This window comes from Natrix helvetica (genome assembly GCF_964273705.1).
Source record: "Natrix helvetica genome assembly, chromosome: 6".
NCBI lineage: Eukaryota > Metazoa > Chordata > Lepidosauria > Squamata > Natricidae > Natrix > Natrix helvetica.
This window is the reverse complement of record NC_138553.1, coordinates 43,554,167-43,573,660: the sequence shown is the minus strand read 5'-3', so window position 1 is coordinate 43,573,660 and position 19,494 is coordinate 43,554,167. Positions and strand designations below refer to the sequence as shown.

Sequence of the window (19,494 nt, the reverse complement as noted above, 5' to 3'; positions counted from 1 at the left end):
ACTACATATGACCACAATAGATTTTAATAATTTGTAGTGTGAAAAACTAGATGTTATTCCTTTTATATTGTACTAGAATTAAGGGAAACTAAACAGTAGATTTCAAGACAGAAATTAGCAAGAGTAGCTATTATTTTCAAGCTGTGTTTGTGAGTTTCCATGGAGATCTGCTTGGCATTGTGTGAATCAGGTTGATAGGCCTTTTAAAATGGATTTAATTTATTTTTTAAAAAAAATCATTTAAATATTTTGTGTCTTCAAGTTAGTAATTTTATTAATATGTCTGCATATACTAGTATGCTAATATGCTAGGATTTCAAGTTATTTCCAGTGGCATGTAAAATATAAGAATGAAATTTGGGAAAAATAGGAATTCAATATGTCTATCATAATTACATTTTGGTGGATCTTTCAACCAAAATAAATGATTCCTAATGCTAAAAGTTCTACCAAATAGAAACATTTTGTCTTGAGTTTACATGTAATCTCTTTATCTACTATAAATGCAAACATATATACAAAAAATTGTGTAATGTGCATATACATGTGTCATAAATGTAAAGTTGACACCCACACTTTTTATTTCAGGAAGCAATTTTTGTTATATGTTCTTCATATGAATTTACATTTTAATCAGATTAAATCTGCAAATTTACCTGGAGGACACGTTGCTAAACACAATGAGTTTTATTTGTTAAGTATCCATGCATAGATTTGGGTACATAGATAAGGGTAGACCTGTAAATGGTTGGCAATCACTTCTTTTCCACCAGTGTTTATATATATATATTCTTCTTATACACCAAATTCTGTTATCACTGAGTTTGTAGTGTCTTAAGCTCAGAAGCAACTGGATTTTCTATAAAGATTGTTCTCCATTGGTAATACAAGAGTGGTCTAAACTAATGTATATCAGTACAATCTGATTCTCCAGTATGATTCTGATTTTTTAAAAATATTTATTTAAAATTGCTGATAACTTCATTAAAATTTGACTGTTCTAATTGGCCACAATTTTTCCACCTATATAGCTAATATAATTTTTATATTTAGTTTAAACAGTCATCAGCCCACCTTCTTAGTTTACAAATATGCAATATGTTCATAGAAATTTGCATTACACACAAAATGTCTAGATATAAAAGTGCTTACAACACTCCTGTGAGTAAATCATTGCCACACTGAAATGTACAGAAGTCATCAGTCTATTAGACTACTGAGAGAGACATATCAGTCTTCTTTCTGTAATGGGTTTTCCATTTCTGCTCCAGTCTATCATAGAAAGCGTAAAAAAGAATAAAGGACATTATAGGAAGCTTATTACTACTTTAGTGATAGTGAGATGCTCAAGGTAAGTAGAAATTGCTGGAGGTAGGAAACAGATGTCTGAATCAGAAGAGACTAGAATGTGAAATATTTGCTAAAATAGGTTGATTTTTACTTGAACAGCAGATTGCAAATATCCACATGTGGTATCTAATGAACATCGTCTTTTGAATAGTTCACTTATGGAGTAGGTGCATTTTATGTATATGAATATTTCATCATTAAGGAATATTTATTATTGTTTACTGTTTGTATGCATGTTGTCATGCTGATTTTGATGTTATCTGCAGGGTTGTTGTTTTTTGTTTCTTGAATAAATTGATGTGCAAAAGCAACAACAAATAAAATGTTTAGCTTTTTGGCATCTTACCATCAGGATAATGGAATTTCTCATGAGATACCATTACTTCTGATGACAGTCACGGTGGATTTAAACATTCCTGCTTTCTTAAAAGGGATGTGCCATAGTGGATGCAATGTTTAAGCGTTCTTATTCCGTTCATTTTATCCCAGGCAGTGAATGCTGTGTTTATAGTGCGCCATGAAAGAGACTTGAATGGTGACTTGCCCTTTTATTGTTTCAACAGTGAAATCTCACTTTAATAGACCACTTCGGGGAACAGGCTATCAGTTATTCCTGTCCATTAAATCCAAAAGTAGATCCTTTGCAGTGATTGAAATCATTTGCTAATTATATCATATTACATATTATGCTAAATCATTTGCATAATTTGATCATTATACACATGATGTAAATAAAATGCATTTTAAAGTTAGCCTATGGAAACAATTTCCTGTGCATCAAAAATATCCATAACTTGGGGGAAGGGGTGAGATACTGATTTTGATTCTTGTCTGTTAAATCAAGTCTATGGATGGAAGCTGTGCCACTTACATGCTCTCTGAGTAGTCTTTAATATTGGACTGATGCTATGCATTTTGTTTTTACTTTATATATTAAACAGTTTCATTATTTTTCTCTCATTATATTACATGGCTTAAACCCATTAAAACATAAAGAAAAGAACGGACTCTTTTGCCTGCTGGTTTGCACGCAATCCACCCATGGTTAATTGACCCTGACTTTTCATGAGCCTAGTATGTGTGTGTATGTCTCTGTGTGTGAGAGAGATGGAGAGGGAGAGGGAGAGCGAGGGAGGGAGAGGGAGAGGGAGGGAGGGGGGAGGGAGGGAGATAGACAGACAAAGTGTGTGTGTGTGTATGTGTGTGTGTGTAGATGTTTGTAATCCAAAGTCAAAAATAATTTCTTCTATACCTTGGATAATGAGCTTTTCTTGTTTTAAAAAGGTTTTGCATTTGTGTTCATTATTGCTTCAGTTCTTTAATTTACTACTGTGCCAGCACCATTGCTCAATGCCTGACTACTATAAATGAGTGTCTATTTAAATATTATTTCTCTTATTTGAGAAAATATGCTACAGTTTTGTGTACTTAGCTATTATTTATTCAACCCAGACGTGTGCATGTGCATGCGTGCAGCACTATTTTAGATTAAAGGCAGTATTCCAATCATATATAAGAAAAGTCTAAGGTTTCTTGAAATGCATTTGCAAATTCTTTTTTAAAGATATTTAGTGGTCAACTTAGGTCATATATTTTCTTCAAAACATGATGTAATTTGTGCTGTAAATTACCCCCAAAATAACAAGTTTTGGTTAATTACACATTCCTATCTTTTATACTTGCCAGATGGAGCCCTAATTGTGCCTTTGTACTGCAGATGGAGAGAATGCTTGATTAGGACCTATAAAATTAATTTTTTAAAAAATATTTGCAATAGTTCATATATCTTGACATAAGCAACATGCTACATTTAGTCATATATTTTATTTAAATTTATTTTATGTGGGTAACAGAACAAAAGTTATAGCCTAAATAGAATAAGATTACTTCTTTGAGCATGCTGTCTGAGTAGCTGCTTCAAATGTTCTAAAATACTCTGCAAGGAGAAATCCAAAACAATTGTCATTTTGGAAGGTATATTGCATTTTATGAATTATGATTGAATGCAATTGATTCCTAGACTAGTTATTTCATCTAAAGTATATAACGTGCATACAAAAATATTATTGAGAATTAATTTATTGGAAAATTCCAAGATCACACATTATTTCTAGTATCTTTAAATCAGAAATTAATTATTAGAGTCAGAACTAATCAAAATGCAAAGCATGGGTTTAGCAAGATTTAAATAATGTTTTAAGGCTGAAGCTAGCAAGATAGAATATTCAGTAGAATAGAGATTTATAATTGTACCTGGTCTGAGATTTGGTAGAAAATTGGTACATACTTCCTATTATAGGCTAGGTATATATATGTACCTTGGGCTAAAACCATTTTTTTTTTGTGAAATTACACAATTTTTCAAGAAGTTAAGGAAAATTCATTCCTATCTCTTTTAGGAACATTTTTATTAGTATTATTTTTGTTCTGGAAGTTTTGTATATCTATAGGTGTGGCTGAGTGTTACAAATGTATTTCAGCTTGTCATATAAGATTTCATTTTAAATCTGTGCTAAAGACTCAAAAGTAATCTTAAATCACATATTCATCCTTTCATATCTTATATCTCATATATCTGTGCAGTTTTTAGCTGCAAGATTAAATTTTGGAGATAACTACATTATCTCTTCTCAAGGTACCTTTATGCACATATATTTTATGCAAATGTGTATAGTTTTTTTCCCCTACCTAAGATTTCTACTTTGGAACTTGGTAGTCAGTTCCATCTGACTGATTTTTTTCAGCAGATTCCAAAAACTTGTTTTTTCTTAACATTTCTAATTATTTTATAATGAATCAGAAATTAAAAGCTTTACTGCATAAAAGGAACAAAATTTCTTTCTCTTTCTAGCATTTTCATATAAATGGATATTGCTTTTTCCTCAAATTCTCTATTATACTATAGGAAGAGACCTTTTCAGTATATTGCAAGATTCAAAAGCTACTTCGACTTTAGCCAGGAAAGGAAGTAAGGAAGGCATTCCAGGGAGCATTAAGTTAATGTTCATCCCATTTAGCTTGTGCTGTATCCTTAAACTCAGGATTTGTAGAATTGCAGAGGGTTGGGTCCTTCTGTTTTAATTTGCCAAGCTGTTTGCTGCCATGGCAGCCAGCAGCATTCACTGCAGTTACAGAGAACAGCCATAGATCTGGGAATGCATATTGAATACTAAAATGCAAGGAAGCTTTAACAGTGCTTTGCTTCCTTGGTTAATTTGGGTCTTATTGAGCTCTGATGTGCTTGGCTGCACTTGCTTTTCTATCAGCCGTCCAAAATAAAGATCTGCATGCAGGAATCAGTCATGATCTGGTGAGGGAGCCTGAGAGAAGACGGTTGTCGGCACTTGCAGTTTACTTTTGGATTTCAGAAAACAGCAGCCACAGAGAAGGATGCAGTCCTATCAATCTGAAGGAGAAAGATGATTGGGTGATAAGAAGGAAACATCACTGGCTTTTATGTTTATTTCTGTGCTGGAATAGATTGTTTAAGCAACTATCTTCTGCTTGAAAGAAATTCCTCTAAAATGATTATAACATTGTAGATTAACAGGACTGGAAAAGACTAGCTTAGTATGAAAAGAATCAAAATGACTGTGCCTGTCTAATCCTTAGTAGCCTGCACTCTGGAATGCTTATGCTGTGCTTTTTTGACACCGGAGGAATGAGGAGCTACAGGGCATGTAAACTGGGCACTGCTGAAAGGTTAGTTCTATTGCTGAAAGATCTTGCCTTCTCTACAGCTAGAAATGTGAAATCTAATTTGTGTTGAGCCTTTGGATAAAACTATGCAACGATCTGCTGAACTTTCAGTGTTCAGAGGCAAGGGTGCAAGAAACAGAGGTGCTCATCTCCAGAAACAGAAATCTCTGACTAATCTTACTCTCCTAAATGAAGCTGAAAAAAGGAGATCTTCATGCAGAGAAAACTGGTTTGGCAGTGCCTCCAAGTCTAGCCAGGTTCATCATCAGTCAGAGCTTGGAAGTAGAGGATTACTTTCTAAAGCACTGTCAAAATCAGCACACTCCCTTTACCATGCCAGCAACAAGTCACCCTGGGAAATGGAAGAACTACCACCTGTTGGACCCAGAGCCCCATGCAAAAGGCTCAGAGGATATCGGGTTGATGAAGCTGTTCAAGGGGAGACAAGCAAGTTGAGTGAAGATGATGTATCCTTTAAGTCAAAAATTACTAGCCAAAACTGGGTGGTGGAAGAGGAAGGTTGTTTACGTGAAGGAGCTGCACAGCTTGATGAGGATGTTATAAGAACAATGCTTGGAGACTTAGAACAAGCACTTTACAATGATTATTTGGGTAAGTTAACTTCTGTTTGACATGATAAAATAGTTACTAAGCAATAATGTATTGCATGGAAGAGACTTGGTTAATAATAATCTTACTATTCTTTTACAATATACTTACAGCACATTTCTGTCTATATAATATGATGAAGCAGGGTGTATCACATTCTTTTTTTTTCCTGTTAGATGCACAGACTTCATTAATTAAAAACTTTTTCGCATTTTGAGGGCATTCCAGCAATGACACACAATTTTCTTCTAAAGATATAGCAATATTAAACTAATCTTGAAGGAGCAAAACAGGAAAAATTTAGCAATTTTCTTCTTAAAATATAGCTATATTAAACTAATCTTGAAGCAGCAAAACAGGAAAAATTTAGCAATTTGATTTCTGTTTGAGCTTGACATATGGGAGTATTTGACAGTCATGCTAGCTTTCCCTTCTACCTCAATTTGGGAAGGATGGTACAAAGATGCCTCCTTGGTTTTTTGCTCTAAATATTAATGCGAATTCTATCTTGTCAAAATCACTGCCAATTCATTCACAACTATTTTTATTCTATATTGATAAGTTTCCATTTAATTAATATCAAATTTTAATTATCAAACTTACTAAAGCTTTTTTTATTTAGGCAATATCATAGTTTACCTTCTAGTCTACTTTCAAAATATTTAATTCAAAAATAATATCTTGTGTAATGTCATTAAAGCAGAATTTTGTGTCTGAAGGCTTTACCTCTGGTCTATATTGATACAAGCAAGTTGCTATGACTTATCAAAAATAAGTGACTAAAGCAGTTCCAGCTGGAAAAAAAAACATCTTCAAGGCATAATGCTGCCATCACCTTGCTTCACTGTGGGTATGATGTACTTTTGATAATGTGCAGGATTGTTTTTGTGCCAAACATACTTTTGGGAATTATGGCCAAAAAGTTCAACATTGGTGTCAGATTTGATGTAGGCTTTTTGCAAAATAATGTAGTCAGGCTTGGATATGTTTCTTTGTAACAAGAGGCTTCCATCTTGCCTACCTCACAGCCCATTCATATGAAGAATATGGGAGATTGTTATCACAATCAGTTCTTTCCAGAAATTCCTTCAGCTCTTTCAATGCTGCTGTAGATCTCTTGATAGCCTCTCCGATTCTTTATCAAATTTGGAGGGACATTCAGTTCTTTGTAATGTCACTGTTGTGTCATATTTCTTCTACTTGTTGATGACTACCTTCACTGTGTTCCATAGTACTGTGCATCCAAAAACCTGGACATTTTTTTGTATTCTTCTCCTGACTGATATGTCAAACAATGAGATCCTGTCAGATCTGCCATTGCATTGCTTCAGCCCTGCTTCACTTCAATGGCATCCTACCATAAAGGGAGGAAGGGAGGAGTATGGGGGATATAGGGGATATAGGGAAGAGCAGAGGTGGGTTGCTAGTTTTTTCACTACTGGTTCAGGCGCACTCCCACGTGTATGCGATGCTTCTGTGCATGCGCAGAAGCATCTGGGTGGGTGGGCAGAGCCTCCTGCCGCCACTACTACCTGTTTGGCTGATCCTGACCAAACCGGGAGCAACCCACTTCTGGGGAGGGGGATGACAGAATGACAGGATGAACTAGAGGTGTCCGGCTGGAACAGAGCCTGGAAGATCCAGGAACACAAGTGTGAGAACAGAATGCAAACACCCACCAAAAGGCACCAAATTTTAAGGCTGTTACCAAAACACCTAGTTTGAATACCATTGGACATTTATAAAAGGAGCAAGCGGGGGAGGCCTTAGCAAAAGGAAAAAAGCACTGGGTTTACATAGCAATATTCATATCTTGCTTTGCTTACGCTGTTACCATCTGTTACCATCTTTAGTAAAAAGATAGATTTCAGTACAAATGAAATAGAGGGTCTTTCTTTCCTAAATCCCCAAGATGGAACAGACCTGACAGATCCCTTTGATCCCTGTAAGCAATTTTCAAACCATGACTTTGGTTGGAAAAAGCAACTGAATAAATGCCAAACAAATCCTACTGAATATTACATGGTCTTGGTCAGATTAACTTTAATTATGGCAGATGTATACTGGCTACTATGTAACATTAGTCTGAATGTGATTGGTTAATTCTGAATGCAGTCATGAAAGGGTGTGTACACATATACAACCATGACAGTGTACATTTTTATTATTTTCTCCCTAAAGATTTATGTTTGTTTTTCAACTGAACTGTGCACCTTATGTACTATATTAAAGGTGAAAAGAATTTTGAAGTGATTTATCTTCTGATATTTTTTACATCTGAAAACCCAGATATTTTATCAGATATGTGTAGACTTTTTATGTGAACTATATGGTATTGCACATTATATTTGCAATTAAGTTAGGATGTACACATGCAACTACTATATCCTTTGGATATAGGGCAAAATACAAACATAAACAAAGCTATTTATTTTGTAGTCATATATAGTCATATAACGTTGAAGTTATCCACATCCATATGATACAAAAGTGTCATTTTAGTAAATATTATATTTATAATAGGTCCGTGCTCTCTAAAAAAAAATTAGATGTTCAGAAAAAAAATGTGCCAGAAAAACCAGATTGGACCTGTTTATTGCTAGTATGTAGGAGAAGGAAACAAATGACATGAGGGCAAATGATTTCCAAGTTCAAATATCCATACATTTTTGCTTTTGAGGATTCATCTTCTATTTGTGCAGGAAGAAGATTCCTTTTAAGAAAATATCAGCAAATGAGATAAATTCCAGGATACAAAGATGCAAGAGTAGAGCATATACAATGCATAATCATTCCTCAGTGTAAATAGATTGCTGTCAGGCATGGAAGACCAGGTTGACAAGTGAAGGTTCAATTAAACTGATTGATTGTTAAAGGACTATGAACAGGAATCTTCTCAACTAACAGTCAGCATCTAGTTAGCACTAATAGAAGTAAATGAAAGATCTTCATCTGGGATACAGACAAATTAGCTAAGGATCAATGGGACTCAAGGATGGATTGGACTTAATTCATCTGTGACTATGGAGGGATTCTAGGATAATCACTCTTTTCACTCCATCCCCAGGTTCTGCTGTTCCTTGTCCTAGAAGTGAAAGCACATGAACACTAATTGTCAATAACTGTTTTAAATAGTAATTATTTATACAAACATATTTTGATTTCAGAGTGGTTATGAAAAAGTCTTCTTTTTGATGTTTCCATTTTCACAGTGTTTTCAAGCAAATCCTAATCCCTATCAATAGCATGTTGTACTATAAGAAACATAATTTTGATCTAAAAAGAGCAAGATTAGGATAAAGATTACCTATGTTAAGGCTACTTAATCACCTACAGAGAGAATTCTGTGGAAATTAGAAACTCCGTTTAAACACCAGCAATTCCACTATATATCCTTTTAATTAGAAAACATGGTGAATCCCCAGTCATAGATACAATTTTTCATGTTGCTAAAACTTGAACAAACTATCTTTAATAAAGATAGACCACATTAGTGTTTCAATTCTATTAATTAGAAGTATTTTATGTGATAGCAGCTGAGGGGATCCAATGACATGCTGATAAGCATGTTAGTTATGTGTGGGCTGAATATAATGGCAATTATGTGAATATATGGCTGGCTCACGGTTTATTCTCAAAGAGCTCCCATCAACTATTTTTCATCAATCTGGAATGAGGACCAAATTCAAGTTCACAGTTATCAATTCCCAAGACAGATTTTCAATATTTCAATATTTTTATTAATAATCAGATAAAAAGGTAAAGGGAATGCTTCTCAATTTTCAAAAGTTACAAAATTGAATAGGATTATCTTATATTGTGGAATAAAAAATAAAATTCAAAGCAATCTTGACAGGTTGGAGAAGTGGATTAAAAGTAACAGAATGAAATTTTAATAGAAGCAGATGCACTAGACTGGGGCACAGTCAAGTGCACAGGTAATAGTATTTGCAATGAAGATATTGCTATAGCAGTTAATTGCAAACTGAGTCAGCATTATAAAGAATGAATTTCCAAATCATAAGAAATATTTTCTCGATTCTATTCTGATTTGGCCACATCTACCTTGACTAATGGATCTATTCTAAGAAGATTCAGTGAAATTACAACACATTTTGAAAAGGACAATGGAGATGATTAGGGCTTTAAAAACTATGCCCTAAGGATGATTGGCCCAGCTTGGTACCAGCATGTTTAGCCTTGAACAAAGACAATGGTGGATAGGATAACCATCTTCAGATAACTGAAAAAAGGTCACATAGAAAACTATCAAGGCATCATTTTCACCCCAAAGCACAGGACACAGAATAATAGATTTTAAATTATTGAAAGATAGATTCCAATAAAACATTAGGGAAAAATAATAATAAGAGCAGTTTGATGGTGAAGCCAGAAGCTTTCTTTCATTGGATGTATTCAGGTGGATGCTAGACAATCATATGTATAGGATGCTTTAATCTGGATTCTTTCACACAACTAGAGGAGTAGACTCAATATTCCTGTCCAAATCTGGGATTCTAAAATAGAAGAAACCAATCTACTCAGACTTTGTGTGAACTGTCCAAGGTTCTGGTTTCATGCTTTCAAATTTCAGATTATGTGATTATCCAGACATGACGGTACCTACTGTTATTACTTCTGATTCAGCTATTTTTTGAAAATAACTTTTGTGTTAAAATGATAGAAAAACCTTATCCTGTGGAATTTTGGGTGTTTGTGATACAGCTCCCAAAATACAGCAATTTAGTGCAATGTTTTGTACCCAAAGCACTGATGTATAGATTATTTAACCCATAGTATTTATTATTTATTACAGACTTTATTCATATAGCACATAAATGCTTCAGGACTTCCCTCCCACCCTTTTTCATATATCCAGAGCAGAATAGGACAATTCACCACAGCCAACTTGGTGCAGTCAATTCATTGTTGCCAATTTGCCATGACCAACTTGACGTGGCCAATTTGTCACAGGCCAACTTCCTGTGACCAACACACTGCAGGGCAATTCAACAATTTTTTTAATTAATTTAATTTAAAATAATTTAAAATATTTTAATTTTTGTCACATTTTATTTTGTCACATTTTATTTTGTCCCTCCTTTTGCATCACTTCTTTAATTATTCTACTCCACCATTTCTTCAATATTATGCAACTTGCAAATGCCATGAATTGTTCTGTAGTGAGTTGACTATGGCAATTTGGCCATGGCGAGTTGGCCACAGTGAGCTGGCTGTGACAAGTTGTCCTAGATCCTATCCAGCACATGGGTCCTCTGAAATCTGCCAAATCTCAATATGTAGAAAGTGTCTATGAACCTGACTTCTGATAACTACATAGACACATCCATGCAGTATTCTTTGGCAACCTTTTTGGAAGGGGTTTTCTCTGTTCTTTTTCTAAGGCTGAAGGAAAGGAAGGGCTCAAAGTAACTCGGGGGGTTTCCATACCTAAGGCAAGATGTCACATTTTCTTCCTTCTAATAAAACACCTTAACCCTCCCCTAAATTGGTTCTTAAATATCTTAAATACTCATACTATTTCTAGTAAAATGTTTTTTTCTTGATCTAGAAAGTGAAAAAATACTATTGTTGTATATAACTGTTTATTGCAATCTGTTACTTTATTAATCTATTAATTACAGGAAAATCTATAATTTTTATAGACACTTTATGCCAATTTCACTACTATAAAATTACAGTTGATTCTCCATTGCATAATCAGAAATAGGTTGGACGCTTTGGACAAATTACTATAGCCAAACATCATTATATTGAGAAACAGAAATAGCATTCCATAATGTAGACTTTTCTTTGCTACATTTCTATATGTTCTTAAACAATATCCTGAAAGTCAACTGACTTTCCTTGTCAACTTTTTTTTATTGAATTAAATTTACTTGGCTTAAAAATGCAACATACAGAAAGCTAGACGTTTAAATTGGTTCATAGTATTTAGAAATACTTCATTACTCCAGCAATAGAGCAAAAAAGCAGAAAAGTATGAGAAGCAGAAGAAATAAGTGAAGGTGCATTCAAGGTTACAGCTCTACCTACAAAACACTGAGGTCACCATATGCATTATTTCATCCTTATCAATACATTACAAACTTAGAGTTTTAATGAAGTTCTACTTTCTACTCAGGCAGCAACAGAGATTCATGAAATAAGGCTTTCTTCTATTTGAAATGATGAGTAGATTAGAGCAGGATATATAAAATATATAATAAAGAAATATGTTGTAATTCAGAAATACATTTATGCTATTGATGCTGGTGGCTGTGATGATACATTTAGGCATTCACTGTAAAATCATCATAATTCTGGAAGGCTTAATGAAAATAAAAGCAGAATGAAACCATGAAGCATAGGCATAGCTTTGTTTATACTGTGATTAGATTGCTGGCTGCTTAGAATACAGTAACAGTTTATTCTGATTTTCGGATAGGAAGAAAACAAGAAAAATAGGAACAACCAGTACTCAAGAAGGAAAGTCTACTTTATCTCTTTCCTGTCCTCATAAGCCATTAGTTTCAATACTATATACAATTCATTTATACATAGATGCGATCTTAATTTGTATTATGTAGTCATTCAAACTCAGGATTACTCTTATTTTTACTCATTTTCATCATGGTTTTGATTATAACATTGATATGTTCTAGTTCATACTGTCTTGCACATATATGGTATGCTTTATGTATTCATATTTCTTGGTTGGTTGGTTGATTGCAGGAGAAGATCCTGAAACAAGAAGAATGAGAACTGTAAAGAATATAGCTGATCTGAGACAGAACTTGGAAGAAACTATGTCCAGTCTTAGAGGAACTCAAATAAGCCACAGGTATTGTTTACTACTGCAGTTGGACACATGGAACAATAAAACAAAAATAGTGAAAAAGTGTATTGTCTAATCAGAATCTTCACAGTTTCAAAATCTGGTCAATTAATGTTCTTAACCTTTCAGTAAATGTTTTGTTTCTTCTTTTTCTTCTCCTTCATTTTGAGGGTCTGGCCTCAAAAATTTAAGAAAACATTAGATAGTAGTACACCAAGCCTCAAGAAATGAGTTTAGATAATTGTTCTTTAAGCAATTTAAAAGTTTGGTTTACAAAGTATCATATGGTTAAAAAAATAAATATCAAAAAGTGAAATTTAATCATTGTACAAAAGTATAGTATTTCAATGCCAATCAATGATTGTGCTGTATCAATGAGGCCATTCTGAATGATATAACATTGCCTGTTACTTGTAATTTGAATCTTGCCACTTGGGTTAAAGTAAACTGTTTTAATAAAATTTAGTCTTGAGACTGTTTAAGAATGGAGAAAGCAGGTCATTCAAAGGAATAGTATTTGTTAATGGTAACGACACAGCTGAGTGACACTAGTTACCATATTCTATTAAGAATATTGTGCTTATCTTTATTTAGAATGTATTTACTGAAACACATGGGAAACATTTCAAACTTAATCTCATTGACATATTGCAATGAAAACATAACTTATATTAATTTTAGCTACTGTTATGTATGAGTGATTCATTACCTTTTACAAGGAAGTCCCTGATTTTTTTTAAACCCTCCCTTTTATTTTACAGTATTTTATCTTTTCCACTGGCATCTTGTCATTGCATGGCATTTGGTGAACATTTAACATTTATTTTCCATTACAATGTTCATTTTATTTTATTTAAATCTTACATATTAACATGTTTTTATATCAAAGCCCACCATTGCTAAAAATATGGAAAATCTGAGAATGGAAATTGGCTTGTTGCAGAAAAATGTCAGCCTTAGAGTGACATCTTTAAAAACAGGTGCTATTTTTCCCCCTAAATCATGTTTATTTAAAAGTAGAACTTTCCTTTGTCTACCTTTCATCCCATATGCATAGAAATATGGACACCGTGGTTCAACAGTTTTTGTTTTGCTTGACAGCACACTGGAAACAACATTTGACAGTACTGTGACAACTGAAGTGAATGGACGAAGCATCCCTGGCTTAACAAGCCGATCTTCTCCAGTGACCTGGAGGCTTGGACAAGCTAGTCCTCGACTCCAGGCAGGTGATGCTCCTTCCCTGGGTGGAGGGTACCCTCGCAGTGGTGCTAGTCGCTTCATCCATACTGACCCTTCTCGATTCATGTACACCACACCTCTTCGTCGTGCAGCCATCTCTCGTCTTGGGAACATCCCCCAAATTGACATGGGTGAAAAAGGAAATAGTGACCTGGACATTTCCTCTGATGTTGATGTTGGAGGGTACATGAGTGATGGGGACATTCTTGGGAAGAGCCTTCGAGCTGATGACATCAACAGTGGGTAAGTTTTTCTTTTTTGTAAAAATGAGATTACAAAGAACTGTGATTTTTTAAAAAAGTAATTCACATTCATAAACAGCAAGTAATGAGGCAAACATCTGAAAAATATGATGAATTTGCTTCTGGCTGAATTAGAACTAAAATAATTTATAATGAAAGTTATTAGCGAAAATAAATTAACAAATTAACTAATCACATATTTTACTGTTTAAAGCTCATTTGAATTCCTAACTGAATTAAATTAGTTGATTTAATTAAATTATAGTTATCTCCAGCCCCTTTTTTTTCTTGTTAGACTTTTTAATGGAGGTATATATACAACATGATTTTCATGTTTAATTTTTCTGATGCAGATAAATATACATGGCTCACTCTTTGTTAGTTTTTAGAAAGGCCTTGTCTTTTTGAAGACTTTTATTATAATGGATTTATAATCTTAAATGATATGGCTTGAGGTTTTATAGCTTATGTCTTGTAAAATTGGTTATCATTTAGATTATACATAAAATTGGAATGATGAATATCCTGAAGATAATAAAAGAAACTTGTCTCGTAAAGAATATGATATACACCTAAAAGAAAGGAACCCACTGCTTCTATGAAATAAGATTCTTTGACAAATTGTTTACCCTTAGAAAATATCTCCTAATGTTCAACCATAATCTGCCTTCCTGATTTTGAAATCCATGATTCCATGGCTGGCTTTTTGGAATGACACAGATTTTTTTGTCTCCACAATGTTTTTCAGACACTTAAAGAATCTGCCATATTCCCCTCTGTGACTTGTTATTATCAAAGTTAAACTTATATAGTATCTTTAATCTATTATATATAATTTAGATACTAATTTCCCAATACTTTTATGATTGCTTTTTCTGAACCTATTCTGATTTGTTTAATTCTGCTGGACATAACACTCAATGTAACATCTGTGAGATGTTATCTTATTTGCTTAATATATTATTAAGCATTACATACATATTATATATGTATAAAGAATAGTTACGATAATGTTAGAGATGTATTGTTACAGGTACCGTGTTTTCTCGAAAATAAGACAGGATCTTATTTTCTTTTGACCCACGAAATATGGCCTTGACCTTATTATGAGGGGGTCTTATTATTTTGGGGATGCAGGAGGCGGCAAGCATGGGACTGCATGTCCTGTTGCCCCTATTGCCTCCCCTCCCTGTTCTTTGCGCCAACCGAGCAGCTGGCCGGCACTGCTCTGATGTGTCCCATCACCGCCCTGCATCGGGTTGGGCTTTCTTTGCGAGGGAGACAATCTGAGGAGCAAGAGATTTAGGAAGCCTGGGCTGGCGTGGGGCAGTTTCTCCAGTGAAGAATTTGATTCATCCCCAAGGGTGAGCATTTTGCCTCCTCTCTGCCCTAGCTTGGAAGCTGCAGAGGAAACCTGCCATGCCCAGGCTAGGGGGTGGGGAGAGAAGAGACAGCAAGAGAAGGCATGTCTCGCTCCACGCCTCTCACTTCTCCTCCACCCTACCTGCCACCCCTCTCGCTAAAGAGACTGTGGGGAAGGGAAGTAGCCTGGATTCTGTTAGCATTGGGGCGAGGTGGGAGGACTTGGGCTGCAAGATATGTGTCCTACCCAAGATTGCAGCTCCATCGTGTTTCTCATTGTTTTGTCCAGGGAAGCACGCTGTAAAAAAAAATCATCTACTTTTTGCTGCCACTTCTCCTCTCCCCCACCTCACTGGGCATGGCAGGCTTCCTCTGCAGCTTCCAAGCCAGGGCAGAGAGATGGCGAAGGGCGAAACGTTCACCCCTGGGGATGAATCAGATGCTTCAATGAAGAAATTTCCCCACGCCAGCCCAGGCTTCCTAAATCTCTTGCTCCCCAGATCGTCCGCCTTGCAAACAAAGCCCAACCCGACACAAACGCCACCTCCAGCCACCTCTTCATCCTAACGAAACTACGTTTTGAAAGGATGATCTGCAAGGGGGGGATTTCCTGCACATTGGCAGTGGCGTCTCCTCACAGGGCTTCTCCCGATATCCCAGGTGCGAAGCAACATCCCATAAAGGAAGGCATGGAAATCCATACAACTGGGGATGTTGGAAGAAGCCTTGTGAGAAGATGCCACTACTGATGTGCAGGAAATCTCCCCCCTCCACCTTCAGATAGTCTTGTGGGCTGGCCAGAGAGGTCTTCAATGAACTTCGCTCTGTCTGTGTCTCTGCAGGCGGCAGCGTCGACAGCATCTCCTCGCAGGGCTCATTCTTCCATCTCTCTGGTCTGATTCTCAAATATTTTCAAGCAAAACACTGCCAAGAGAGGGTAGTATCTCTTCTCCCTTCCTCGCCAAACTTTGCGTGTAGGCATAATGTTTCACAAAGCTCCTTAATCATTGGCTGCTGGTCCCTCGCTTTGTGTTTTTTATACACATACCAACATACCCACCCTTCCTGGTAATGCTGTTTCCCACTCCCAAGATTCCATTTCTAAGGAAAGAAGAGTGCTGGGGCCACACTGGACTTTTCCTCCTGCCCTGACTCCTGTCAGCCTCAACTTTGCTCCTGAAACCCTGTGAGCCATTTCTCTGCTTGAGCTCAGCCAAAGGGGGGGGGGAGCTGAGGGCAAGGGCGAGGTGAAGCTGATTGCTTCCCCTTTGCCTCCTCTCCCAAAAGCAATCTCGGGTGCAGCCACTTTTGTAGCAGGAGACTCAAGCCGGCCTTCTGATGTGTAAGTTTCTGTGGAGATTATCAGTCATCCAGGTCATGGTTAAATCAAAGGTGCTTTTTCAAAAGCCAATTGGACTGCTTTTTTTCTTGAGGAAGAAGACATTTTCCTTCTCACTCAAGAAGCTTCATCAGTTTGGGCAGGATGGTGGGAGGGATCAGTGGTGGGATTCAACCGGTGTAACAACTGGTTTGCTGAGCATGTGCTTCATGCGTGGACAATCCATTTAGAAACAGCTCTAAAACTTACCTACTACTGCAGTCTCGGTGAGTAAAATAGCTGAGATGTGGCAATCAGTCTGCTCTGCCTATCAGCTGGGCTTCAACAAAGGAAATATAGGACAGACTCCCGCAGGTGTGGGTGGTTGGGCCCAGCTGATCGTCAGAGCTACTGGTTTGCCAAAACCGGTCTGAACTGGTAGAATCCCACCTGTGGGAGGGATGAAAGGATTGGTTCTGATAGGAATTGGGGGTGAGGAGGATTTTGAAGGATCATATTTCTTTGCAGTCATCTGGTGATTAGCACTCTCCCTGAGATTTCTTGATGCCACATGGGGGTTTATTGTTGCCCTCAGGGTCATCTATATCAGAGTGCATGGGGTGGGATTTTCTTGAAACTGTTGAAAGGACTGTGTTGTAGACAAGAGATAGGTGGTGTCTTATATGACGGCTGCTCGATGTTAACATAAATGGCCTCTTTTACCCTTCTTTCAAACATTGTGGATAGGGAGGACCATGGGCTTGAAAGAGAGATAAAAGAGAACATTTATGCTAATAGGATAATACTACTGCTGGTGTAGTATTTTTTTCATGACCACTATGGTATTATGGCTCAAATATTTCTATAAATCAGGATAGGGAGAGCAAAATGGATATGACAAAACAGATCAGTGAGCCTTTAATTTGCACATGACCACCAAATCTTTCAGAAGACTAAATAACCATAGTAAAATTAATTAAATTAGTCATGGACTAAATAGCAACATTTATGATTTTTTTTAAAAAAAACTTTCAATAGTGAGGTTGAAGCAAGTTCATAGTTTCTTCACTTGGAATATAATTTTGCCATCTCATAATGCTATAATGTCCTTCTTTATCTTGGAATATAAAATAAAATTCTAAGCAGGTACAATGTACTTTTTTGGTTTCTTTGAACCAAAATTTGTGATAATTCAAATAGGGGCAATCAGCTTCAGAAATCTTTGAACAAGTCTAGGAATCTTCAGAATTTAGCAGAAAGGGTTTCGAGCAATCCCAAAAATTTCACATTAAAAATTCCCTATATAGTCAGGGTTGATTCAAAGCTGAAATCTAAACATTGTAAATCATATTTAGATCCAATTGAGTTATGCAAAACTTGTCTCTAAGAAAACCAGTTGAGAACTGAGTTATATTTGTACTTGTTCATTGATTCCAAGCTCTGTTTTGGCATTTAGTACGTTCAATGTTCATGAAAGGGTTAAACAGCTAGTGAGAGCAAGTACAGGGAAGCTACACCTCCATATCACTGGACTTGCATTGGTTTCTGAAGATCTTAAGCGTTGACACAGGAGGAGATACAAATACATGCACTCAGTTATTGTATGAATTTTCATCTAAATGTGCTTTGAATTCCTTGTGGATATTAACTTTTATTGCACAAATATTTGTAAAGAATGCAACAATTTGACTGTTTGCAAAGTGTGGCTTATGCATGTGCACGCCTTAATCACACTAAGGCTAATGTTTCCAAAAATGTTCAGCCCTTGTATAATCACAGCTCCCTTGTAATTAATTTAAGTAAACCCTGTTGACAAAGATAAGTCTGAAAATAAGCCAGACCTTATTTTTAGAATACTGTAGAAGTTTGAGAAAAGGAAGGCTGCTTTAAGGAACAGTGGGGTGATGCTGTGTTTTTTCGTGTGAAAAATATGAATACTTTTTCAAGCATGCAAAGCCTACTTACTTTCTTCTCAGACTTTGCAGAGGATTTTGAGGTAAAATATACTGAGCGTCTGAGGTAATGAAGCAGCTCTGTGTTAAAGCAACAGGTTTTATTTTCAACAGCAAGCAGAACAAGACAAGCAACTTGCACACTGACAGCTCTTTTATACTTGCAGCTGTCAGCGCGTTAACCAATAGGAACACTTCAATTTCCCCACCTGAACACAACATGTAAATGGACCAATTAGCTAACGCCCTGCCTGATTGACAGGTGAGGGCGGTACACATATGGACATAAAAATTTTGTTGTAGATAAATTCTTATTAAATTAATATGTAAAACTTGCTATTTTCTTCTATAACTGTTTTTACTTTACCCTAAGACTGGTTTGTTCAAATCTAGACAAGTATTTAATTTTAGATTCCACCATTTATCAGGACATGTATCATAAAGTGGAGTAGTAGATGCTATCCCTGTATTCCTAGAGTTCAGGCTAAAGAGGGAGGAAAATCACTGATCTCACTAGCCTGAAGTCTCACAAGTGTCACTCTTGACACTAAAAGCAAAAACATATTGAACGTTTTTTTTTAAAAAAGTGACAGCTTGAAGAAGAAGGTTGATTGCTGAGTTTTGTTGAGTACTTTACTGATAGTAAAGTAAAATGTACTTTGACTAAAAATGTAAAAAAGTATTAACTGGTATATCAAAAAAGAAAATAAATTAGGTTGCCTTTCTTGAATAGAAATGATCGAAATGACAATGCTCTTAGCTAGAATATTTTTAAAGTACTGTTTCCATTTTATATTAAATAAGAAAAAGGCCTAATAAGCACTAAAAATATATGCTTCACCCAAGCATGCCAAACCTTATCTCTTTCATTCCCACTTTAAT

At 35.7% G+C, this 19,494-nt stretch overlaps 1 protein-coding gene across 1 annotated transcript in view; it reads left to right on the top strand.

Annotated features, from left to right (window-relative positions):
• The window catches only part of NAV3 (neuron navigator 3), a 488,007-nt gene that overhangs the window by 383,410 nt on the left and 85,103 nt on the right, over window positions 1-19,494 (top strand). Inside the window, exons 11-12 of the mRNA XM_081956875.1 lie at window positions 12,394-12,502; window positions 13,598-13,981. Coding sequence (XP_081813001.1) covers window positions 12,394-12,502; window positions 13,598-13,981 — 493 coding nt within the window. The remainder of the gene's footprint in view (window positions 1-12,393; window positions 12,503-13,597; window positions 13,982-19,494) is intronic.